Here is a 27,526-nt window from a genome sequence, read left to right as displayed (position 1 = left end):
CTCTCGAAACAGGGTTTAATTATGGCAACATAAAACTATACAACACTCTGGAGAAAATATGGATGCTTTTACTGTCAAAACTGTTAAATCTAAGGCAGAACCCACCGAACGAGAAGTAGACTGTATGGCTGACCCACTCCTAAAATTTGACTCTGCAGAGGGTCCAGACACCTCCAGCACCACTAGCACAACCCCATAATAAAAGAGCTTGCCTCTACAAGCAGAAGCCACATGGACCTTCTGCCAGTACTTCTCACTGAGCAAAAAAGCCACAGCTCAGAGAAAATGGAGAAAAAAAAGCATCTACACTCAGCCAAGGAAAAGGTCTGTAACTGGTCCTTGGGAGTGAAACACAGCCATAGGACTCAAACTCTAAGGTACAGAATATGAACTATACCCTGGGGAGTAGGCTTGCTTGAAGAAATCCTGCTGCACCAGTCCAACCTGCACCATCTGCTGGAGGCCAAGAAAAAATGACTAGCCCCAAGCTGCATCACTCCTTATGCTGTGATGTCAGTGGAAGAGTTCAGCTTCTCTGACTCCATCTCCTGGTAGGTGAACACAACCTATTGGTCTGACTGGTCTAGCAGAATGAAAATAAACTAAAGTTTAACAAATATCCCCGGAATCTGCACAAATACTTTTTTTGCCATTCTAAGGGTTCTTAAACTGGTGTAACGATGTGTATTCCAAAGGTTTACAAGAAATTCCACCCCTAGATCCTGATATTTGGACACTGATTAGGGTTACCATATTTGTGAAGACAAAAAAAAAAACCCAGGACACCTACCCTTGCCCTTTGTCCCTCCCACACCTGCCCTGTCCCACCCCTCACCTTTCACTAATTTCATTAGGCCCCTTCCCATCTACTATACCCCTTTACCTGCATAGAATGTACTGTATATAGTGCTGCGTATGTCTAATAACGCTAAATAAAAAAAAAGAGATTAGGATCTTACTTTGCTAATATCTTTTCTAGGTATTGGTTTGTCATTCTGGACAGATGGGTAATATCACAGTGCCCACGAGCCGTGCAGAAGGAATCCACTCTGGCTTTTGAATCCCTCCTACTTCATCAGAGGGCTCTGCTGCCCTCTTCAGTTTAGTTCCAAAGCAGGCGATAGCCCCTTCTAGAAACACCAGTGAAGGAGGGTATGGAGAATCTTCCCAAAAAACAAGTCTGTTCTGCTCTGAAATGATAACTAACATGTTAAACATTGAACAATCAAAACAGTGAAACAATCGTGCCAAAGAGAAACATTAATGGCGTGCAAATAATACCCAAAGTGGCCTAGCAATAGACTATTCTTCGTACTCTTAAGGTCTGACTGGCATCCAACTGACAAGTTCAGATTCAAACATTCTAAGTGAGACAGTACGCAGGCACAAGAAATTGACAGGGTAGGGGGTCCAGAATGACATACCTATTTACTAGAAAAGATAGTAGCAAGGTAAATTTACTTATCACTTACATATTAGTTCAGTGGTCCAATGCTGCTTCTATTGACTCCACATGTTAAAAGCTTTAGTAAAATTGTTAGAGCCCGTATCCCTGAACATTTTAATCCACTCCCTTGTTATTTCATGTATAGATTACTGCAACACCCTCCTCAACCGCATAACAAAAAAGGGAATAAGAAGACTCCAAATAGTACAAAACACTGCAGTAAAAATTATATTTAATGCAAAAAAAATACAACCACGTTTCCCCTCTTTTACATAAAAGCTCATTGGTTACCAATTCTCCTACTAACTTTTAAAACCAGAGAAAATAACCAGCCAGAATTCATTAATAATCTACTTATCCCCTATAATCAAACAAGGACTTTAAGATCTACAGCCCACAACCTTCTTACCATCCCCTCATTGAAACATATAAGCACGAGGACTACAATTTTCTCTGTTAGTGTCCCCTCTTCTCTGGAATAGTATCCCAAATCACTTACATGAAAAATCAACTCTTGCCAACTTTAAGGTGAAGTTAAAGACATTTCTCTTTCTCGATGCTTTTGTAACATAAACTGTCCTTTTAAGGGCGACTTAGATCAAAGAAAGGTTTTTACCTTCAGCCCCCCCCCTTCCCTTTGTTACTCTTCCCCTTGCATGTTCTCTTTCTCTCTATCAGTTGTATTCTAACTCTTCCTTCCCTTTTGTTCCCATTTGTATCGGGAAAGATGGTAGAGGCGCTGATAAAGGACCGCATCATTGATCACCTTGACGGACATGGTCTGATGAGGACCAGCCAGCACAGTTTCAGCAAAGGCAGATCTTGTTTGATGAACTTGCTGGATTTCTTCGAGGGAGTAAACAGGCAGATTGACAAGAGTGACCCAGTTGACATTGTATATCTGGATTTTCAGAAGGCGTTCGGCAAGGTTCCACATGAACGACTACTTCGGGAAATTGCGAGCCTTCACCTGGAGTACTGCGTCCAGAACTGGTCACCATACATGAAGAAGGACAAGGTACTACTCGAAAGGGTCCAGAGAAGAGCGACTAAAATGGTTAAGGGGCTGGAGGAGTTACCGTACAGTGAGAGATTGGAGAAACTGGGCCTCTTCTCCCTTGAAAAGAGGAGACTGAGAAGGGACATAATTGAAATATTCAAAATACTGAAGGGAATAAACTTAGCAGATAAAGAAAGATTGTTCACCCTCTCCAAGGTAGGGAGAACGAGAGGGCACTCTCTAAAGTTGAAAGGGGATAGATTCCTTACAAACGTAAGGAAGTTCTTCTTCACCCAGAGAGTGGTAGAAAACTGGAACGTTCTTCCAGAGTCTGTTATAGGGGAAAACACCCTCCAGGGATTGAAGACAAAGTTGGACAAGTTCCTGCTAAACTGGAACGTACGCAGGTGAGACTGGACTCATTTAGAGCACTGGTCTTTGACCTGGGGGCCGCCGCGTGAACGGACTGCTGGGCACGATGGATCACTGGTCTGACCCAGCAACGGCAATTTTTATGTTCTTATGTTTGTCAATGTCTTTAAAAATTGTTACTACTCCTGGTTTGTTTTTGTTTACAATGTATTTTATTTAGCACATTGTTTTAGCGTTTTTGTACACCGCCTAGAAGGCTTGATTGGGCAGTATAAGAAATTTTAAATAAACTTGAAGAACCTAATTTCTTTTTCTAGTGCAACAGGTGTGTCATTCTGGATGGACAGGATGTATAAAAGCAGTTCCATGAGTAGGCAGTCAAGATAGCGGCGGCGTGTGAGCTGAGAGCAGGAAGAAGTTAAGATCTGGCAACTGCGGAAATTCCCGTTCTACATACCTGCTGTTTGATTGCTGTAATTTTTCAGCGCTGTAGTTATGCCACACAGACAATATATGCTGACAAAATGGCCCTACGGATCTATCAGGAAATCGTGGCCTTGGAAGCGAGCGCACTGCATCTAGCTGGATTTGTAAGCATAAAAAGATGGTCAGATAGCCTGAACTCACTGGTGACCTCAAAATATCGGAGAAGCACTCTTAAAACATCCAACTTCTTCGGAATAAGGTTTTTCTTGGAACCTGTGGACTGAAACGCTGGCAATCTGACTTCCTGATTGACATGGAATGCCAAAACAATCTTCAGCAAAAAGGATGGAACAGTGGGCATAGAGATTCCAGCTTCAGTAAATTTGAGGAAAGGCTCTCTACAAGAAAGGGTCTCACTGAGGTAATAGCCACCAGAAAAAACGTTTTGAGCGTCAGATCCATCAAGGATGTTTCCTGCAGTAGCTCATATGGAGCCAAACTAAGACCTAGAAGGGACTGGAGGTCTCACCAGGGGCCTGATACGCAGTGCTCCCTTTAGGATTTGGCTGTCTGGATGAGATGCCAGTGTAGTTCTTTGGTCTCAAGCCCTAAAACAAGAGAGTGCTGCTACATGGACTCTTAAGGGATAGCACTGTGAGTTCCTTGCCAAGGCCAGCCTGGAGGAAGGCTATTTAGATCTGAGCAGAGTAGCAATAGCCACCTCTGAATATCCCTTGCATACTAACACCTCATGCTCAAGAGCTATGCCATAAGAGCAAAGCAATCTGTATCTCCTATGACCACTGGTCCCTGAGATAGGAGGTCCAGTTGCACTTGCAGCTTGGGACCTGTTTGAAGACAAACTAGATCTGTTGCATGGCCAATCTGGAGCAACGAAAATGACTTTTCTCTGTGGCTTGCGATCCTATGGAAGATCCTTCCTATCATAGGCCATGGAGGAAAAAAGTATAACAGCTGCTGAGATGACAGGGATAACTTGATATCTTTAACTCTTCTTCCCTCTTAAGCATTCTTGGCTTTCTTTCACCATTTTTGAAACCTCTCTTTTGGGTCTCCCTAAATGTTCCGATTCAACAGGATCCTTGGCTTCATCATGGGCAGAAGCTAGAGTGGTCTCCTCTCAGAAAATTTGTAGGGCAACATCTTGGTCCACTCTAAATACATTTTCCAAGTTTTACAGAGTGACTGTAGTGGCAAGGGGGGACTCCGCCTTTGGGTCCTCAGTGTTACAAGCCAGTGCAGCGGTTTTGCCCTAGATATATGTAACTGCTTTTATTTATTTATTTATAACTTTCAATTATAAACACAAGAATAAATCTTGCTGAATGAAACACAGGAAAAAAAATTATTCAAAGTAAAAATTATATAATATCCAGATCTTAATGTCCTTTCTTAGACCACAATAATAATGGGGGTAGTCAGCGTATATATAAGGAGAAATTAATTACATAATCAATTAAGGAAAGGGCTTAGCGTGAATTAACGACTAAATTAATCTAAACAATCCCCTTTCCAATCACTCCTTGACGATTTTCTTTATCTAGAAACTGTTTCAAATGTTCTGGAGAATAAAATGTATATTTAACACCCAAGTACCTAACCAGGCACTTACAGGGATACGCAAGAAGAAATGCCTGATATTAGAGGCAGATCTAGATATTGTTGCTATCACAGAGACATGGTTCAGTGAATCACATGGATGGGATGCAAACATACCGGGATATAATCTTTTTAGGAAGGACAGAGATGGTCATAAAGGTGGAGGAGTAGCTCTCTATGTAAAGATCAATATCCAAGCGACCGAAATGCAAGGGACCTGGGGAGAGGAAGAAGCGATATGGATTGCTCTGAAAAGAGAAGATGGAACTTCTATCTACGTGGGTGTAGTCTACAGACCTCCGACTCAATCGCAGCAAATTGATAAGGATCTGATTGTGGATATCCAAAAGTTTGGAAGGAAAGAGGAGGTTCTGCTGTTGGGAGATTTCAACCTGCCGGATGCGGACTGGAATGTTCCGTCTGCGGAATCGGAAAGAAGTAGGGAGATTGTGGATGCCTTTCAAGAGGCTCTGCTCAGACAAATGGTGACGGAACCCACAAGGGAAAAAGCGATATTGGATCTGGTCCTCACAAATGGAGAGAGTATCTCTAATGTTCGAGTGGGTGCTCACCTGGGTAGTAGCGATCATCAAACGGTTTGGTTTGATATAACGGCTAAAGTGGAGAGCGGCCGCACGATACTTAAAGTCCTAGATTTCAAACGTACGGACTTTAATGCAATGGGAAAGTACCTGAAGAAAGAGCTGTTAGGATGGGAGGACATAAGAGAAGTGGAAAGACAGTGGTCTAAGCTGAAAGGAGCGATAAAAATGGCTACGGACCTTTATGTGAAGAAAATCAATAAAAACAAGAGAAAAAGGAAGCCGATATGGTTCTCCAACCTAGTGGCTGAGAAAATAAAGGCGAAAGAGTTGGCGTTCATGAAATATAAAAAAACCCAAGAAGAGGAGAGCAGAAAGGACTACAGGGTGAAACTGAAAGAAGCCAAGAGAGAGATACGTTTGGCGAAGGCACAGGCGGAAGAACAAATGGCTAAAAATGTAAAACAGGGAGATAAAAATTTTTTCAGATATATTAGTGAAAGGAGGAAGATAAAAAATGGAATTGCTAGGCTGAAAGATGCTGGGAACAAATATGTGGAGAGTGATGAGGAGAAAGCAAATGTGTTAAACAAATACTTCTGTTCTGTGTTCACAGAAGAAAATCCTGGAGAAGGACCGAGATTGTCTGGCAAAGTTACACGAGAAAATGGAGTAGATTCTGCGCCGTTCACGGAGGAGGGTGTTTATGAGCAACTTGAAAAACTGAAGGTGGACAAAGCGATGGGACCAGACGGGATCCATCCCAGGATACTAAGGGAGCTCAGAGAGGTTCTGGCGAGTCCTATTAAAGACTTGTTCAACAAATCTCTGGAGACGGGAGTGATTCCTGGGGATTGGAGGAGAGCGGATGTGGTCCCTATTCATAAAAGTGGTCACAGGGATGAAGCAGGAAACTACAGGCCAGTGAGCCTCACTTCAGTTGTTGGAAAAATAATGGAAGTGTTGCTGAAAGAAAGGATAGTGTATTTCCTTGAATCTAATGGGTTACAGGATCCGAGGCAACATGGCTTTATAAAAGGTAAATCGTGCCAAACGAACCTGATTGAATTTTTTGATTGGGTGACCAGAGAGCTGGATCGAGGACATATGCTAGATGTAATTTACTTGGATTTCAGCAAAGCCTTTGATACAGTTCCTCATAAGAGGCTGTTGAACAAACTTGAAGGGCTGAAGTTAGGACCCAAAGTAGTGAACTGGGTCAGAAACTGGCTGTCGGACAGACGCCAGAGGGTGGTGGTTAATGGAAGTCGCTCGAAGGAAGGAAAGGTGACTAGTGGAGTCCCTCAGGGTTCGGTGCTGGGGCCAATCCTGTTCAATATGTATGTAAGTGACATTGCTGAAGGGTTAGAAGGAAAAGTGTGCCTTTTTGCAGATGATACCAAGATTTGTAACAGAGTAGACACCGAAGAGGGAGTGGAAAATATGAAAAAGGATCTGCAAAAGTTAGAGGAATGGTCTAATGCCTGGCAACTAAAATTCAATGCAAAGAAATGCAGAGTAATGCATTTGGGGATTAATAATAGGAAGGAACCGTATATGCTGGGAGGAGAGAAGCTGATATGCACGGACGGGGAGAGGGACCTTGGGGTGATAGTGTCCGAAGATCTAAAGGCGAAAAAACAGTGTGACAAGGCAGTGGCTGCTGCCAGAAGGATTCTGGGCTGTATAAAGAGAGGCGTAGTCAGTAGAAGGAAGAAGGTGTTGATGCCCCTGTACAGGTCATTGGTGAGGCCCCACTTGGAGTATTGTGTTCAGTTTTGGAGACCGTATCTGGCGAAAGACGTAAGAAGACTTGAGGCGGTCCAGAGGAGGGCGACGAAAATGATAGGAGGCTTGTGCCAGAAGACGTATGAGGAGAGACTGGAAGCCCTGAATATGTATACCCTAGAGGAAAGGAGAGACAGGGGAGATATGATTCAGACGTTCAAATACTTAAAGGGTATTAACGTAGAACAAAATCTTTTCCAGAGAAAGGAAAATGGTAAAACCAGAGGACATAATTTGAGGTTGAGGGGTGGTAGATTCAGGGGCAATGTTAGGAAATTCTACTTTACGGAGAGGGTGGTGGATGCCTGGAATGCGCTCCCGAGAGAGGTGGTGGAGAGTAAAACTGTGACTGAGTTCAAAGAAGCGTGGGATGAACACAGAAGATTTAGAATCAGAAAATAATATTAAAGATTGAACTAGGCCAGTTACTGGGCAGACTTGTACGGTCTGTGTCTGTGCATGGCCGTTTGGAGGAGGATGGGCAGGGGAGGACTTCAATGGCTGGGAGGGTGTAGATGGGCTGGAGTAAGTCTTAACAGAGATTTCAGCAGTTGGAACCCAAGCACAGTATCGGGTAAAGCTTTGGATTCTCGCCCAGAAATAGCTAAGAAGAAAAAAAAAATAAAATAATAATTTAAATTGAATCAGGTTGGGCAGACTGGATGGACCATTCGGGTCTTTATCTGCCGTCATCTACTATGTTACTATGTTACTATGTAGCTCCCAACTTAATTGTTTCTTGACGTAATAAAAGAAAATCCTTTCTCTGCTCCTGAGTAGTTTTAGAAACATCAGGATACAACCATATCTGCTGATCTCCAAATAACTTCTGAGAATTCTTGAAATATAATTTCAAGATCATATTTGCGTCCTGTTCAAAAACAAAAGACACCAAAAGAGTAGCTCTCTCCGTGTCAGTTGTTAAAGTTTGTTCAACAAGTAATGAAACATTTTCAAAATCAATCTGAAGCTCTTGACCATTCATTTTTCCCGATTCCTTTTGTGAAACCTTTCTGTTTGGCAAATAGTAGATTTTATTAATTGGAGGAATATTGTTTAAAGGTATTTTTAAGTTCTCATTTAGGTATCTCTTAAGAAAATCAATAGGTAGAACACCTGGAGCAAGAGGAAAATTCAGGAAGCGAAGATTTAACCGCCGATTATAATTTTTGATCTGTTCAAGTTTCCAATGAATTAAAGTATTATCCTTAATTGTAGCTACTTTAAACTGCTGCAATTGTATTAACTCTTCCTGTGTTTGCCTGGCCTGCACAGAAATCTCTATTTTCATCGAGTCCACAGTCTCTGTTAAACTATCCAGCTTAGTTGTAATGTTAGTTACCTTTTCTGTGGATTTGGACATTTTATTTTCCATCCGTTGAAGCAGCTGCCAGATATCATTCAAGGAAGCCTCCGTGGGAGCTGATACTCCTTCAGCCCTCTTGATTGTAGTCATAAGTTGTTCTGACGTTGATTCTGTGCCCTTGCTGGGAGACCCCGTGCATCCACTTCCTGGATCACATGTCTTCTGCCCCAGAGCTCTGGTTATAGCTGGACACAGAGGGTTAAGGGAGGGCGGAGGTGAAAGAGATGTTTCAAGGCCCGAAAGGGCGATAGGCTCTTCCAAACCAACGTCGGGCTATTCAAACCTCCGGTTACTTGCATCATAGCTGAATGAACTGCAAAGAAGCGATCGACTGGGGTGGAAGCTAGAGCTGGCGATGAAATAGCTCTGAAGGATATGCTACACCATACCATCTGCCCCTGGGCGACTGTCTGCCTTTTATGTCCTGCACATGGAACAGGGAGCATTTCTGAAAATGCAACCCTGGAGGATCTAGATTTCAGCCTTCTACCTAAGAGCCTAAATTTGGCTTTCAGAACCTCCCTCCCACATTTTTCTATGTCATTAGTACCTAGATATACCAAAACAGCTGGCTCCTCCCCAGCACTATCTAATATCCTAAGTGACACGTGAGGTCCACCGCCTTCACACCAGGCAGGCAAATGACCAGATGATCCTTACGCCCACCAGCCACCCAGCTATCTACGTGCCTAATAATTGAAACTCCCACTACAACGGCTGTCCTAATCCTCCCTTCTGGGCAGAAGCCCCTGGAAATAGATCCTCTGTGAAGGAGGACATTGCATCTCATATTGGGCAGGTCCTGGCTACAGGATCATTTCCTGCATCACCAGGGTGAAGTTCTCCTTTAGGAGACCTCCCTTCTCCAAGGCAGCACAGGGGCTGCCAGACTGTAGGTGGGACTTCTCTACAACATCCCTGTAGGTCTCCTCTATGTACTTCTCTGTCTCCCTCAGCTCCTCCAAGTCTGCAACTCTAGCCTCAAGGGAACGGATTCATTCTTTGAGAACCAGGAGCTCTTTGCAATGAGTACACACATATAATTTCTCATCAACTGGGAAATAATCATACATGCGACACTGGGTAAAAAAGACTGGATAGCTCTCTTGCTGCTGGACTACTGTCTGCATCTTATTATTGAGCTGCTTAATTAAATCCTATTAAAGTACTAGGAATGTTAGACTGGTAAGTTTTAGGTTTGTGTAGATTATCCTTGTTAAGATCAGCTGGGGAGTTGTGGAGGGTAATTTAAGAGCAATATAAGAGTAATTTGAGACTAAGGGGGGATGTGGGCAGAGACAGACAGCAATTCACAGGTTGCTATGAAAACTATCTTTAATGCAAAGCCTCTACTACAACCTCTCTTAGAACCAGGCTTACTGAGGGTTAAGCACTAGGCCAGCATTCCTCCCCTCAAGGGTCACCTGTGGAGTCTGATTTCCAAGGAAGGCCTCAGAGTCAGATGGCTCATTCAGAAATTCACTATCCAACCCAGGTTCTAGAGAACTTAAACCACATGAGCTATCACATTCTCTCTTTCGGTGAATGATGAAACCCTGATCATCCAGTCGTCCAGGTATGGATGAACCTGATGGGCCATCGTGTGCAGGTGAGCAGCCATCACCACCATCACCTTGGTAAACGTGCAATGCACTGTCACCAGTCTAAAAGAAAGGATCGAGAACTGGTAATGGTTTTCCAGAGCATGAAATCTCAGAACGGTGGTCCTGAAATATAAGGATATGGAAATAGACCTCTATCAGATCCAGAGAGGCTAGGAACTCCCCCACCCCCCCTTCAATCATCACTCTGACAGATCAAACTGTTTCCATGTGGAAACGCAGAACTTTGAGTTCTGCATTGACGTAAGACCCAGAATGGACCTCCAATTGTCTGAGCCTTTCTTTGGCATGATGAAGTATATGGAGTATCTGCCCGAGCCCAAATCTTCGGGCAGTACGGGCTCTATTGCTTGAATATCCAACAACCCCCCTACTGTGACCTCCACCCTGTCTGATTTTTCTGGTTGCCCCACTGGGGAGTCCACAAATCAGTCTGTTAAGGGCTAGGCGAATTTCAGCTTGTAACCTCTCTGAATGATTTCCAGTACCCAAAGGTCCAAAGTTATCTGGGCCCAGGCCTGCACAAAGTTAGAGAGCTGTCTCCCTATCTTGAGGGGAACCACTCTGGACCTAGCATCATTGTGTTTTCTGGAGGCTGAAGCAAAATGGGAGCAAGAGGCCTGAGGTCCTGAGAACTTCTGTCTGGATCCCTGGAAGATCTTGGAGAGGTGGCTGCTCCTGAATACTTCTGAGAACGTCTGGAACCATTAAAATTAGAGCACCCTAAGACTTTTGAGGTTCTGGGTCTACTGTCAGGCAGAGATTTGGTTCAACAATTAAAAACGCTGGTCATGAGTTCGTCCCAGCCTTTATTAAACAGCATTTGTCCCTTGAAAGGGAGTCAGCTGAGAGTAGCCTTGAAGGTGTAGTCACCAGCCCATTGCCTGATCCAGAGCATTCTGCAGGCTGATATAAAATAAGCTGAAACTTTGCTTATGATTCCGATGTTGTAACAAGGCATTCGCCATGTAATCTATCCCTGCTAATAGTAGCTGGAGTAAAGGCTCATTGCTTACCCGTTCAAGAATCTGCAACTTGTTATGACAGGCACAGGTCTCAAAAGAAGCCGCTATGGCCGCTTTGATTCCTAAGGCTAAAGCCTCTGTCCTTTGAGAATCACATCTATTCTTTAATCCTGCATATCCTTTAACACCAAACCTCCCTCACTTGGCAGAGATGTGCATTTGGTAACCTGTGCTACCAAGGAATCCATCTTGGACTGAGTGAACAGCTGGTGACACTCATGTGCCATCAGATACAGGCGAGTCATAGTTCTGGCCACTTTAAGGGACCCTTCAGGAGCATCCCAATGCTCTGTTACCAATACATTGATATCAGGATACCAGGGAAATGTAGAAGACTGGGTTCTCACTCCACTCATAATAAAGGAGGGAACAGAGGGGACCTGCTTGGATTCTAAGTTTAACTCCCTTACAGAATCAGTAATAAGATCCAATGGAGTCAAAGGTTTGAATAGATGGAGGACTGTGGGATCAACCCCATGATTGAGTGCCACTAAGGGGTTTTAAGCACAAGCACCTCTCTGCGACCCTGCATTTCCTGAGAGGGAGAGCACGCCCTGAGACAGTAAGGTTATAGTAAGAGACCCTTCATCCTCTGAATCTACCTTGGAAAGGTCTCCTAGCTCCTGGCCAGCTGCAGCCAGTGTGGCAGATGCACCCTGGGTACCCCTTCCCCCTTGCATGCCTTCAGAATCGCTGCCAGACTTCCCTTTGGGAGGACGGCTATCCTGAAAGGGCATGTCTGGGTTTTCCTGGGCATATGGTAACCCTAACTCTGATAGACTTTGGGGAAAGCAATGGCAAAAAATCCCTCAGTCTGCCAATAAATCATCACATAAATGGCAGCCACATAAGTTGTCAAGACTTAGTACTTGCATAAAAGGGACCATCTTTACCTTTTCACTGGTGGACTTACCAGAGATCCAGCTGCATACAGCATTGCTTGATCATTCAAGAAGTCTTTCTTTGCTGTGTGATAGCAATTGTATGCCAAGTCATAATGCTGAACTAAGAAACACAAATCTGCCATCTTTCTTATCTGCAACTCTGGTGCTTCTAGTGGGTACCTGTGAATAAATACATGCTGCTAAATGTTTTATAACAAGAAATATTGTGAATTTGTTAAAAAAAAAAAAAAAAAAAAAGCTAGCCAATGAAGTACATTTATTCTAAAACTGCAGAAAAAAATTAAAAAGATAGCACATACTAAACACAGGCAACTAGTGAAATTCAATCCAGAATATAGTATTAAGTTTTGGAGACATGTAATAATAATAATAATAATAACTTTATTTTTGTATACCGTAATACCACAAATCAGTTCAGAGCGGTTTACAGATTAAGAGACTGTACATTTACAGTGAAGTTACAGCATATCCGAAAACAGTTCAGATCAATTTATGCATTGCAGGTGCAGAGAATAGTTAACAATTATTTGGTATGTAAAGGTATGGATGACATGGAAGCAATTTAGAAATGCCAAATGATACAGTGTGTGAAGTTCCTTAAACTTCTCTGACTGAGTTTTGTGCTGGAAGACAGGATGCAAAGGAAAGATAGGAAAACTATGGAATCCAATGATCTTGTCGCGAGGTTTATTTAAATTCAATAAAATCTACAATTGACAGTGTGTCAATTTGACAGTAGATTACGGATCCAACACAGTCCATGTTTCAGCTAACAATAGCCTTCCTCAGAGATCCAGGTCAGAGAACACTCGTTGGTATAAAGCAGGGGTGCCCAACGCGTCGATCACGATCGACAGGTCGCTCGCTCAGGCGACCCCAGTCGATCGCAGACCGGGTTCCCTTCTCTTTTTTCCCCTCCTGACTGGCCTGCTCCTGAATTCTGCTGCTGCCTCCGCTGCTCAACATTTAAAAAAAAAAAAAAAAAACCGGCTTGGGGAACTTATGCTCCGGGGGCTAACGTGTGCTTGTACCGGCTTCCCTTCGCTTCCCTCTGAAACCGGAAGCTATGTCCGGGGGGGAGGGGGAGAGAAGGGAAGCCGGCACGCACATGTTAGAGCCCCGTTCGCGGGCTAAAGCGGGAGACAGGTCAGTGAAGCTTGCGATTTGCTCTTCTTGATGCCAGGTCCTGCCTACTTTCTGTTTCCTCAAAGGCAGGACCCGGCAGCATTTCTCCCAATAGGTCGATCTTGGGCCGATCAGCCTTCCTCTCCCCAACGTCAATTCTGCCGTCGGAGAGGAAGTTCTGGCCAGCGGAACTTCCTCTCCGACGGCAGAATTGACGTCGGGGAGAGGAATGCTGGTGGACCCAAAGCAGGGAGAGCTTGGCCGGTGGCGGGCAGCTTTGGGGGCCTGTTATCCGATGGCAGCGGCAGTGATAGTGGCTTGGGGGAGGGCAGGGAGGGAGAAAGAGGGCAGGCAGGGAGACAGAAGGAAAGAAGAGAAACAGAAAAAAAGAAAGGGGGCATGAAGAAAGAAAGAAAGAGAGGGCAGGGAGAGAGGAAAAAAACGTTAGGGGGGGGGAAATGAGGTCAGGAGGAGAGGAAGCATACCGGCTAAAAGAAGGGAAGAAAGATCGATGCACAGTCAGAAGAAGAAAGTGCAACCAGAGACTCATGAAATCACCAGACAAGGTAGGAAAAATGATTTTATTTTAAATTTAGTGATCAAAATGTGTCTGAATTTATATCTGCTCTCTATATTTTACAATATGGTCCCCTTTTACTAAACCGCAATAGAGGTTTTTAGCGCAGGGAGCCTATGAGCGTCGAGAGCAGCGCTGGGCATTCAGCACAGCTCCCTGCACTAAAAACTGCTATCGTGGTTTAGTAAAAAGGGAGGGGGTGGGTATTTGTCTATTTTTGTATGGTTGTTACTGAGGTGACAGTGCATAGAGTCATCTGCTTTGACCTCTTTGAAAAAACCCCGGAATAGGAATGATAATTAACAATTCTATGCGTACAGTGTGCGTTGTGTTTTTTTAAAATTTTATTGTTGGTAGATCATTTTGACTTGGTCATTTTAAAAGTAGCTCACAAGCCCAAAAAGTGTGGGCACCCCTGATATAAAGAATATGGTGCAGTGGTTAAAGCTAGACCATCAGCACCCTGGGGTTGTGGGATCAAACCCACACTGTCAGTTTTGATATAAGTTGGGTGTCAGGCTCAGATACCCCAGACATGCTCGATGTTGCTGACTTTGGGCTCCTTTTATTAAGCCGCGCTAGAGGGGTTAACGTGCCCAACATTTTATCACGCGCTAACCCCCGCACTGGCCTAAAAACTACTGCCTGCTCAAGAGGAGGCAGTAGTGGCTAGTGCGGCTGACAGTTTAGCGCGCAGCATTACGTGCATTAAACCGCTAGCGCACCTTTGTAAAAGGAGCCCATAATACTGAAAAACTTCTCGAATTAAAATTTATGGGCCTACAGCAACCTCTTCTGCATGCAAGAACAGAGGGCACAAGTAATGTCCTAATGCTCAGGACCGAGGAACTGAACACACCAGTTATGCGAATCAATGGCTGAGATAGTCCTGTTGCATTGAATGCACTTCTTCAAGCCACTAGGTGCCTTGGACAAAGAGGGGAAAACTGACGATGCAAAATCAAAGGGCTCAATGACTTGGGGAGCTCGAGTGAAACTACATCTGAAAATGGCTCAATACTGGTGGTAAGGGAAAAGACTAAGTAGCCCGAAGGTCTGAAAATAAAAAGTTGAAAAAATTAAAAAAGAACTCAACTTAAGGGCAGGAATTCCACAGAAAAAAAACAAATTATGACAAAAGAAAATTGAAAGGAAGTCACCCAAAAAGTTTATTAAGAGCTTCTTTACCGCTACTAATGACTGGGTAGTCAATTCAGAGCAGTTTACATGAGCTTCTATGATGGCGTTATGATGCATGAGCTTCAGTAATGGTGTTACAATTTACTAGCTTCTATAATGATGTTACAATACATGAGCTTCAGTAATAGTGTTGCAATAGTTACAATACAATACATGAGCTACTATTTAAGAGCTTTAATAATAATGTTACGATACACAAACTTCAGTGATGATGTTACTGTACATGAGCTTTGATATATGAGCTTTAATACAGAGTTTGGGTGTTTCTGCGATGTTTAGCCATACTTGGGCTTCTGAAGTGTTCTATTGATTGGTTTTGGTGTGGTGTGTTTGCATTTCCTTTATGAGTGTTCAATAATTGCACCCTTTGATGTATTGAGGAGAACTCTGGAAACACAGCTTCTGAGCTCTGCAGAAAACTAAGAACTGCAGGTCCCACAAGCTGATGTTAGGCAGAAAGGCATCAGCACATGTGCGGAACGGGCAGGGCTTTAAAATTTAAAGTGATAGTACACATGGTATCTATCCTGACTGGATTCCTTGGATGACATCATCCACATGTGAGAATATTATACCTGCTTGTCCTTGGAGAAGGACTATTATAAAAAATTTGACTAAAGTCAAGTATGGCAGTGAAAGAATTAGGGAAAAAAAAACTATAGAGTGCCCCCCTTCCCGTGATGACCTAAGCATATGCCTACTTTGCTTAATGGTTAATCCAGAGCTGATTCCAGGAACATAAGATTATTGATGTTAAAATGATCAAATATTTCAACATCAACAAGATAAGACTTAAAAGATCTGAGTTTCCAAGTACACTTCCCCCTCCGTATTTGTAAATTCCGTAGCTATGGATTCGGTTATTAGCGATTTTTGACCAGAAATTTTTTTTTTCATTTTTCAGGCTATTTTTGGCCCTCTAAGCCCCCCCACCTTACCTGGTGGTCTAGCGGGTTTTCAGGCAGGAGCTATCTTCCCACGCTCCTGCCCCGTGCAGATCGCTCACAGGAAATGGCTCGAGAGACTATGGCACAAGGCAGCCATTTCCTGTGAGCGATCTGCACGGGGCAGGAGCGTGGGAAGATTGCTCCTGCCTGAAAACCCACTAGACCACCAGGTAAGGCTTATGGGGGGTTTACAGGGCTAAAAATAGTCCGGGGAAGTGAGGGATAAGGGCAGAACTGGCCCGAATATTATTCGCGGTTTTTCCATATTCGTGGGTCAGCTCTGCCCCTAACCCCCGTGAATATAGGAGGGGAAGTGTACATTATAAACCATAAAATTATATTGTTTTGTCATCTTCTAATCACCCATCCATCTCTCCCTGTTTCTTACGCCTCCCCCTCCTCTATTTCCCCCTGAGATTGTAATGTTTTTGTTTCACTTAATTTTTTTTATAATTCTTTATTAATTTTCAAAGATAAGAAAAAGTGCATAACAGTATATAAATATGTATCATAAAGTAAGCACTTATGTTCATTAAATAACCATACATAAGAATATATCCTCCCCTATCTCTTCCAATATATTCAATCACTTATTATGATATCAACATCTTTTGCTCTTTTTGTCTTGACCTGAGAAAGGTGATTCTGGCCTTCAAAAGCTTGTGAAAAAATGTATTAAGTTAGTCCAATAAAGCAGTTACGTACTTGTAACAGGTGTTATCCAAGGATAGCAGGCAGATACTCTCACAGATGAGTGATGCCATTCACAGAGCTCGGTATTGACAGTCTAAAAGTGTAGTATCACTTTAACTCTTCAGAAGTCTCAAGACCATACCACGCTTGTGCGAGTGCCTTCCTGCCCATCGGCTCACGGGATCATCAGTTCATTAAAAACGCTGAGAAGCCAACTAGGGGAGGTCGGAGGGTTGTGAGAATATCTGCCTGCTATCCCTGGATAACACCTGTTACAGCTAAGTTTCTGTACTTTATCCCAGGACAAGCAGGCAGCATATTCTCACAGATGGGACTCCCTAGCTACGAAGGATAGGATGGAGCGAGTTGGCTATGAAATAAATAATAAGATGTAGCATTTTTATGGGTTGGTTTTTTTTATTTTTTTTTTAACTGTTTGGTTGAACCAACAATCCCTTCTGGAATAAGGCTCCAGATAAAATGGAGTGGGAAATATGAAGATAGGACTTAAGAATCTGCTTCAGAAGATGCCACAAAGAGAATGAAAGGAGAAAGCAGGTGGAGACTGAGTACAAACTTATATATCAGGCTAGAATCTGCCCAGCAACTGAATAGCCAAGCAGAGGTCTCGTACGACGAGAGACTGAACAAATTGCAGCTCTACACTCTCGAAGAACGTAGGGAGAGGGGAGACATGATTGAAACATTTAAGTACATCACGGGACGTGTTGAGGTGGAAGATGATATTTTCCTTCTCAAAGGACCTTCGGCCACAAGAGGGCACCCGCTCAAACTCAGGGGAGGAAAATTTCATGGCGACACCAGAAAGTATTTCTTCACAGAGAGAGTGGTTGATCATTGGAACAAGCTTCCAGTGCAGGTGATCGGGGCAAACAGCGTGCCAGACTTTAAGAATAAATGGGATACCTATGTGGGATCCCTACGAGGGTCGAGTTAAGGAAATTGGGTCATTAGGGCATAGACAGGGGGTGGGTCTGTAGAGTGGGCAGACTTGATGGGTTATAGCCCTTTTCTGCCGTCATCTTCTATGTTTCTAACCTAGGAAAGACTTCAACTGAAAACAGTTTAATACACTGGATAAAAAACAACAAATACTTATAAACTACTGTTGGAACATGTGTATAACTTAATTCTGGTACAGAAAACATCCCAACAGCTCACCAGCTAAGCCAGCTGAGCCATAGCCGCTGTTCTTACTTCTTCCCGGCCCTAGAAAAATTCTAGAACCCGCAGAAAAAACAAAATCTGCATGTGAGCAAAAAAAAAAAACCCCGCAATCACCGCACAAAGACAGACAGGGTGGGGGACTATACCAGTCTATAAGCTAATAAAGAAAATTAGCAGGTAAGAACCTAATTTCTCCTTCTGTATCGCTTGATAGACTGGTATAGTCCTTATGAATGGGACGTACCAAAGAAGTACCCATTAAGGGTGGGACCCCCCGAAGGGTGGACACCAGAACACATTCACCGAATACCGCGTCCTGAAGTGCTTGAAAATCCACATGGTAATGTCTTACAAAGGAATGTAGAAGACCAAATTGCACCCTTGCAAATATCCACTGGAGGCACCAAAGAAGATTCAGCCGAAGAAGCTGCCTGACCCCTAGTGGAATGAGCCTTAAGAAATTCTGGAACAGGTTTCCGCTTCAGAAGATAAGCTGAGCAATAATCTCCTTGATGCTCGCCAAAGAAAAAAAGGCGCCTAAAGGGCTAAAGGCCCAAAAATGCAAAATGAATGAAAATTAGAAAAATAGGACAAATGAAGTACTAAAGGAAACTGGAAAACAAACAAATTTTGATAAAAAAGAAATAAAAAGTCACAGGGGAAGGCACTAAAAGTGACAAGAATATATGCACTAAAGGAGTTCAGAAAAAATATAACTACTTCGCTCCACGAAAAATGAAGAACTGATGGTCCCACGAGTCAACTTTGGCCGGGAAATCACTCGTGGTGGTACGGGTTGTCCTGAAAGAGTTAAAGTGTTGCTACACTTTTAGATCGTCTGTAACGGGCTCCGTGGATGACATCACCCATCTGTGAGAACATGCTGCCTGCTTGCTCTGGGATAAAAAGGGTATTATCTTATTTTCTGTTTTAATTTTATCTATGTATTATGTACTTTGGTTTTTTTTTATGTACCGTTTATCAATATTGTGCATGTACATTTTTTGTAAACCACTTAGAACTATAGGATGGAGCGGTTTTGCAGCACTGGCTACGAGACTGACAGTTTGGTTTTCTACCTTTCTCTTTAGCATATTGTGGGTACTATTAGATGCAGACTCTGCTCTTTGACACCTATTGACATAATAATACATCTGACAGAGTACTGGTGACCCCTGAAGCAGGTGGTTATCTGCTGAAACATGGCTCCCGTGTCAGATCTTGTTAACTGTTGTTAATAAAAGAATATTTTATATTCTACACTCGTGTGCAGGAAAGTTTCTAATCCACTCCTACTTCTGTGTGTTCTTTGGTTTTGTTACATAAGGGTTTTTTTCTTTCGTTGTTTTTTTTTTTTTTTGTATGATTGTACAGAAATGTAAACCTCAAAAATAGAAAAAATAATAAATCCTTACTCACAACAGGCCAGAAGTATTCTTCAGTTCATTTATGCTTTTCTCTGGGATTTTACCACCACTGAACCATTTCTTAGTAGCCGAAAAGAGTGAACGACTTAAACCCTTCCTGGATATTAACTGAAAAAACAAAACATAAAATTATCTAAGAATTGTTACCTAGATAGATTAACATTATAAGAAATAGGTATTAGGTATTAAGGTATCAGAAATCAGCATTTCATTAGTGGTAAAAGTACCTAACAAAATTGATGGGGAGGGTTTCAACACATGTGCTGTCTACGCTTTGGGGTGAGTGTGGTTACATATCCTCTTTTTCTACCAAATGCAGAACGTGCACAGCACACATACTTTTACCATATTTTCTATGTTTATGCACATACTTCCATCACATGGACCCATGACTAACATGCAAAACAAGATCAATTTTACATGCTTTTCCTCTATTTCATATCCTTGAGGGACAATTTTGAATGACAGACAGAAGAATATCAAAGCAATCAAAATCAATAACATGTCTCAAAAAGTAAAGGCAAGTACACATGTGAAAGAAATCTAACTATGGTGAAATGTCTTCTATGAAGGTCTAGGGGTGTCCAACCTTTTGGCTTCCCTGGGCCGCACTGGCCGAAAAAAATGTTTCTTGGGCCACACAAACGTGCAAATGCTGGAGCAAAACAGAGGATGGAGCCAGCAAGACGGTAAACAAATAGGAGCAGCAGAGGAAAACACTGCATTGCCCTCGACCGGGGCCGCACAAAATACTTCACTGGGCCGCAGGTTGGACACCCCTGGATTCTAGTGTCTCATCTCTTAACAAAAAATTCCAGACAATTCACACATGCAAGGTCATCTGAAAGGCTGGCCATCATTTCAGAAGGAAGGGATTCTGGATTTAGCTCATACTTTTTTGGTAGTAGTTCAAGGCAAATTACATTCACCTACAAGTTGACAATATAAAGGGCTAGTGCTGAAGACTATCATGGGCAGAAGCTTGTGGTTAATGAGTGGTCCAAGCACTCATTATGAGCATTACAGGGGAGATAATGTGGTGCAGTGGTTTAAAAGCTACATCCTCAGCACCCTGCAGTGGTGGGTTCAAACCCATGCTGCTCCTTGTGACTCTGGGCAAGTCATTTAATTCCCCATTGCCCCAAGTACATTAGATAGATTGTGAGCCCAATGGAACAGACAAGGAAAAATACATGAGTACTTGAATTCCAGTGCGCAATAGTAGCGCCATCCCCCTTACGAGGCCCGCTAGAAAGACAAAGAGATGATCTGATTTCCTGATCTCCTGGGTCCTCTGCATATAAGAGCAAAGGACCCGACTGACATCCAACTTGCGCAGCTGTCTCTGCTCGAAGAGCCCTCCCGGCTACCCAACACCAGGAGGACCACTGCCTGATTGACATGAAAAGGAAAAACTACCTTTCGCAGAAAGGAATGAACAGGCCTCAAAACAACCCGCTCCCTAGAAAACTCCAAAAAGGGAGTCCTACAAGAGAAAGCTTGCAGCTCAGAAACACATCTAGCTGAAGTAAGAGTAAGGTCCTTCAAAGAGCAGTCGTCCAACAGTTCAAAAGGAGGATGCACTAGAACTTACAGAACCAGATTCAGATCCCAAGATGGAACAGAGAGTCGTACGGGAAGCTTGAGCAACTTGGCTGCCTGCAAGAAGCAAATCACATCAGAAATGGCAGTCAAACGCTGACCTTTCAACAACCCCTGAAAGGCTGACAAGGCTGCAAGCTGAACCCAGAGAGAAGACCAAGCCAGTCTCCTATCCAGGCCAACCTGCAAGAACTCTAAGATGTTAGGCAGGGAAGCGCGAAAAGAGACCACTCCACGAGCATCACACCACTCGTCAGAGAAAGGGCGGGACCACCGGAAGAGGAAGCAGCGTAGCGCAGGGCTCAGAGAAGGGGTGGGACCGCCGGCAGAGGAAGCAGCGGAGCTCACTGGCATCCGGAAACAAGGTAGACAGCTTCTCCATGGGGGAGGGGGGGAGGCTGTGGGGGTGCGAGCGGTTCTTCAGGTGGGAGTGCGAGCGGTCCATCGGGGTGGGAGTGCGAGCAGTGGGGGTGCGAGCGGTCCTTCCGGATGATGAATCGGGCGTCGGGGGGGGGGCATCAGGCTTTCAGGATGGGGACAGGACTTCAAGGGGGGACAGGCAGACCTTCAAGGGGGGACAGGACTTCAAGGGGGGGCAGCCAGAGGAGAGTCAGGGCAGCGAACGGAGAGTCGGGGCAGCGAAAGGAAAGTCGGGGCGGGTGAAAGGAGAGTCGGGGCAGCCAGAGGAGAGTCAGGGCAGCCAGAGGAGAGTCGGGGCAGCATGCGCGGTATACCTGTGAGCACGGTATATAAAAATTTCTTTACAATAAATTCATGTAAACCGTTCTGAGTTCTCCTGGAAGAACAGTATAGAAAACAATGAATGAATGAACAAATAATGATGTGGAAATTAACTTGGTAGATATCCGTGCACAGCATATTAACATGTATGGTAAGGAGACTATTAGCTAATTTGCAGCAATGCAAATAAGCTTCAAGCCTGTGCACTATCATCTACTATGTGAGAAATCCACTGCCAGGTCCGAGGCGGCATAGATAGGTTAGATATGAACTGCTTGGGGTCAGACGCCATCATCTGTGGCACTGGGAAAGGAACAAGTGGGCAATGCTCCTGCCTCTTAAGGTATACTCTGGGGGAGGGGAGGGTATCTTGGAGGGTGCTACTAGATAGAGGATTTTTTTTTTTAATGGCAGGGCAGGGAGTTGGGTCAAGGATTTTTTTTAAGGGGCAGGGGAAGAATCGGATAAAGTTAAGCTAAAGGGTCATTAGGGGCTCAAAAGAGGTCAATGAAGAAAACTGTGCTGGAAGGAAAGGGGTTGGATTGGATTGAGTCGCGTGGGGTGGGGGTACCAGACTACCAAGTGTTTATTAGATGTAATGGGTTTTTTGGTTGTTGTTTTGGTTTGGTTTCTTCTAAGTCCTCATTCCTATCAGTGTGTAAATCAATCACCATCCATGCACAGAAAGGAGCTCTGTATTACTCCTACAATTTTTAGTTCAAATCTTTTTTTTAAAGAAAATAGTATAGATCACAAAAACAATAAGTCTTAAGAAATTATTTAAGTATGGTTAAAATTAACATGTTATTCAAGGTCTGCAAAGGTCTTGTAGATTTTAACACATTTTACTCCCCCCCCTTACCCCGTCAAACTTTACTATACATACTTAAGCCTAGTTCATTTAGACAATTGTCCTGCGACAAACTAAAATAAAGTCACATTGCAAACTTAACCCAAGACTGCAACTTTGACTAAGCCTTACCTTACCTCCTCTCCCTTCCCACTCCAACCTATCCAAATCTACTAGAACAAGAAAAAATGGAAGCTGGAGATCTGTAAGGGGAACAACATGCCAATAAATAGATGAAAGTGTGTAAAGTGCTCAGCTTAAAACAAGATGGGTTTTGGTATGATATAATGTAAAATAATCACCACGGGGAGACTGATTTTCACATTTCAACTTAGTTTTATTTTTATTTGTGGTATATTAAATAAACTAAGCAGTTTACATAGAAAATAAAATGGGGGAGAAAAAAGAGAAACACATAAATGAGACTAGTTTACAATATTCAGTATAAAACAAAAAAAATCAAATCATATTAAATTAAAATAGGAGGGGAGGAGATAAAAATAATGGAGGTGTACGTATAGTCTGAAGTGCCTGCCTGCCAGCTCTGTACACTGCAGCTAAATGGAGGAAATTGATTTTCTGCCTCAGAACTGTTCCAAATTAATCAGACTTGAAGATCTCCAGATTGCCAGTTGGACTGACCCCGACTATAACTTCCGCCCCCCATGGAGCCTCTCCATACGACCGGTTGTAGGAAATGCAGCCTGTGCCCTGAAACCCTGTAGAACTTTTATACAAGAAGTATACAGTCTGTGCTTAAACCCCTGACAAGGTCAGAGGGCGGGCAAGAAAGCTCCCAGAGGAATGGACCCTAAGTCAGAAAAAAGTGGCACACAACAGGCTGGCTCCACAGGTCCACCGAAGTTTCTCTGTGAAACAGCAGTCTGGCTCCATGGGACTGCATCCTTTCCTTCGTCAGAGGACCACTAAAAGGATCTCATGACACAAAACCACCAAAAAAACTAACTTTAAGAGAAAAAAAATAAGAAAAAGATGCAGAACAAATCAAATCAGAAGACTTCTGCATGGATTGCTTTTAGAAACTAAAAACTGCAGGGGGCTGTGTCTCTCTCCTTGAGATAGGAGGTAATATTTTTTCACTCAGAGAATAGTTAAGCTATGGAACATGTTGCCAGAGGTTGTGGCAAGAGCAGATAGCGTAGCTGGTTTTAAGAAAGGTTTGGACAATTTCCTGGAGGAAAAGTCCATGTAGTCTATTATTGAGAAAGAAAGACATGGCAGAAGCTACTGCTTGCCCTGGATCGGTAGCATGGAATGTTGCTATTCCTTGGGATTTGGCCAGGTACTAGGAACCTGGATTGGCCACCGTGAGAACGGGCTACCGGGCTTAATGGACCATTGGTCTGACACAGTAAGGCTATTCTTATGTTCTAAAAGTGTTTGGATTTCTGCAACTCTTGGATTGCGGGAAGGCACTGAATACCTAGAGCAGGGGTAGGGAACTCCGGTCCTTGAGAGCCATATTCCAGTCGGGTTTTCAGGATTCCCCTAATGAATATGCATTGAAAGCAGTGCATGCAAATAGATCTCATGCATATTCATTGGGGAAATCCTGAAAACCCGACTGGAATACGGCTCTCGAGGACCGGAGTTCCCTACTCCTGACCTAGAGTATGGAATTTGGACGGGACGTAATAGAACAGTTTATATTTTATTATTTATAGTCCACCTTCAACAAGGTGGATTACAAGTATACACACATAATAAAATATACAAAGAAGACATACAAAATATTTAATTTATTTATTTTTCTATACCGTTCTATACCGTTCTCCCCAGAGAGCTCAGAAAGGTTTACATGAATTTATTCAGATACTCAGCCTTTTTCCCTGTCTGTCCCAGCAAGCTCACAATCTATATAATGTACCTGGAGCAATAAGGGGCATTAAGTGACTTGCTCAGGGTCACAAGGAGCAGCAGGGTGCGAGGCTGTAGATCTAACCATTGCACCACACTCTAATTCATCCATTGCAAAACAACATCATTAACCATATTTCATTTTACAAAACAAATGACGCACTGAGTCTCTATTGGAATAAATAAAAGATTTTAGAACCCAGAGGTCGCCTTCAATGTGCTCTTTATTTCTTCTGTGTGAGAAGGAACTTTCTCCTGTGCTTGTCTCTTTTGCACCTGAATACAGCTTTAAGGAAGTATGTGCCACCATCACCATCACCAAGGATTAAAGGAGAGTGCCGAGAAATAGAAGTAATGCTCCAGCAAATAAAACCACAAGTACCTCCTGTAGGCCATGAAAATGGGAATGTTGAGTCAAACCTATCAAATTGAAGGAGACAAGGAATTCTCCTGGCACCACTGAACGGTCTCCATGCAGAAATGTGGCACTTTTAATGCCGCATTGACCAACTTGAGGTCTAGAATTGGCCTCCAATCATCTGAGCCTTTCTTTGATATGATGAAATATATGGAATATCTGCCAAAATCCAATTCTTTGTCCTTGACCAGCTCTATGGCATGAAGGACCCTAGCCTTTTCACCGCTGCCCAGACTCCGAGGGCTCTCTCCAATCGGCCGGCCAGAGAATCTACAAAGCGATCTGAAAAGGCGGAGTGGGGGTGCGCATAACTCGATTGTGGAACCGACCCAAACAACTCCTAGGACCCAACGATCTAAGCCCAGAACAACCAAAAGCTGACAGCCTGCCCCTATTTGGGGAAAAGGGCGGGGGCTCAGTTCCTGTTCTGGTGTCATTGTGATTTTTTGAGGCTGGAGAGGAGTGACATACCAGGGCTTGCTGTCTCCTGCCTCTGCTGGACATCTGTCATGATCCCTGAAAGGAACTCTGCATCGCTTGGCCTGCCATGTAAGGATGAAATCTTCGAGAGCCTCAAAAATTGCCCTGTCCAGAACACCAAACCATCCGGGGTCTGTTGACTACTAATACCTCTGCTGGACATCTCTCATGATCCCTTAAAGGACCTCTGCATCGCTTGGCCTGCCGTGTAAGGATGAAATCTTCGAGAGCCTCAAAAATTGCCCTGTCCAGGATACCAAACCATCCGGGGGTCTGATGACTACTAATGCCTTGGGGCAACAGTCCACAACACTTGCCATCAGGACATCCAGACCCTTGCCAAAAATGCATCTGCCCCTGAAAGGGGATCCTGCTCAGCATGGCTTTAGAGGCAGAATCTCTTGCCCACCAACTGATACAGAACATCTGTCGAGCGGAGATCGAATAGGCAGACACCTTGTAACAGTGTCCACTATATAATTCACCCCATAAAGGAGCATTTGGAGGGGATCCTCGTTGTCCTCCAGGTCTGAGGATAGAGATAGTCGGGTACGGGAAGCACCTGACACAAAGGAAGTTGTGGTTGCTACCTTAATCTCAAATTGCCTTTTGAGGAGCAAGTCCACTATACAGTCCTGAGAATCCTTTAACATCACATCTCCTTCACTAGGCAGGGATGTGCGCTTAGTGACCTGCACCACCAACAAATCCACCTGCGGCTGAACAAGCAGCTGCTGGAAATCTGGAACCATTGGGTAAAGTTTGGCCATAGCCTTAGCAAACCCACATGGACCTCTTTAGAGACCCTCGGTGGTTGAAGACCAGCTTTGTGATGTCCAGATGGGAGGTAAAGCATGCGGTCAGAGCAACAGAGCTGCTCATACCTGAGTACTGAGACAAGAGAGCTGGAGGAACTTCCAATTTCAATTCTCTTAGCAAGGTGGAATAATGCCCAAGAGCGCAGAGACTTTTGAAAAGTCAGCGCACCGTAAGGTCTGCCCACTGGTCCAGGGCAACTACCACTTCTCAACCACTACTCTCATGCAGAAAACCATTCTCTGCCAGAGAAAGTACATCCTGGGACAACAGTAATATGGAATTGGACTTTCCATCCTTCCAGTTCATGTGAGACTGAACCTTCTGTTGAAAGCCTGTGTCCTCGTCTGGCTGGGGTGCATGCCAAGGGGAGTTCCCCTGTCACTGCCTCTGGTGCACTGCAAGCAGATGCTGAGGACCCTTGGCAATTCAAACAGGCATTCCACATGAGGCTCATAAAGAGTGAAGCCTTGTACTGTGGATCCCCAGCCCTGACAGACTTAGAGGAAGCTGAGCCCAAGGCTTTCACCCCTCTCCCATTGGTCCGCCGCATACAGGATATGGACACTCTTCGGCAAGCTATCCAGTGCAAACCTGGCATGATATAGGGGTAGAAAAGTCTGAGGGGCCCATTCCTGTTGATTTTCAGCAAAATCGAAGCATTTTGAGGGCAGATGGAAGTTTTAGAAAAAAAGATCATTTAAAATCCAATATGGCCGCCAGAAAAATCGTGCCAAAAACGGCTTGTGGATATTTACCTAGACAAAAAATATAGGGAAAGGATATTAGAGTGTGGAAACCTAGGCTCTGGGTGCAGAAAAACCTTCAAATTTGACTTTTGAAGACCCTTCTGATTTTCCCCATAGGCTATAAAAGCCTTACTCACTCTGCCATGTGGTGCCTGCCTGCTTAAGCACAGAATTCAACTGGAACAATTGAGAAGAACTCTGACTCACAGATTCAAAGGACAAACCTGGTCTTTCAGCTGCCAGTTGGACCGAGGTCGGACTGAACCTCAACCACCGGAAAACCTTGACACAAAGGGGGGGGGAGGACCAAAAAGGAGCCAAAAAAGCCTAAGTCAAGCTCCTGAATAAATCAGGGATGTGAGCAGCTAAGGAGGAGACGGCCTCTATGCTTCAAAAAATAGAAGCAGGCTGGCTTGCTAGGTGTTCCTGGGGGGAAGGGGGGTCTGATCCTGTTGGTAGCAGACTTCCGCAAACCAAGTTTGCATATTCTTCTAAGCAGAGGTCCCAACAAGTGGGAACCTCTAGGCACTGAACCACCAATCCAACACTTAAGAAAAATACCTAAAAATAATAAAACCATAGAGCAAACCAAAAACACTTCTTAGCAACTTACTTGCAGAAAATAAATTGAGGGGGCATGAGCAGCTCCCAGGGAAGGAGGTGGAGTTGAAAAGATGATTGACAGTTTTCTGCAAGCAATTTGCAGGTTCAGATGCAAAACC

At 43.8% G+C, this 27,526-nt stretch overlaps 1 protein-coding gene across 3 annotated transcripts in view; it reads right to left on the bottom strand.

Annotated features, from left to right (window-relative positions):
- TRAPPC8 (trafficking protein particle complex 8) overlaps positions 1 to 27,526 on the bottom strand; it is a 392,175-nt gene that overhangs the window by 233,798 nt on the left and 130,851 nt on the right. For all 3 annotated transcript variants that reach the window (XM_033933766.1, XM_033933767.1, XM_033933769.1), the window contains 2 exons: positions 19,263 to 19,378; positions 12,122 to 12,272 (listed from right to left, as the gene is read on the bottom strand). In XM_033933766.1, the coding sequence (XP_033789657.1) occupies positions 12,122 to 12,272; positions 19,263 to 19,378 (267 nt within the window). The remainder of the gene's footprint in view (positions 1 to 12,121; positions 12,273 to 19,262; positions 19,379 to 27,526) is intronic.

This window comes from Geotrypetes seraphini, chromosome 2, assembly GCF_902459505.1.
Source record: "Geotrypetes seraphini chromosome 2, aGeoSer1.1, whole genome shotgun sequence".
NCBI lineage: Eukaryota > Metazoa > Chordata > Amphibia > Gymnophiona > Dermophiidae > Geotrypetes > Geotrypetes seraphini.
This window is presented reverse-complemented; position numbering and strand designations above follow the sequence as displayed.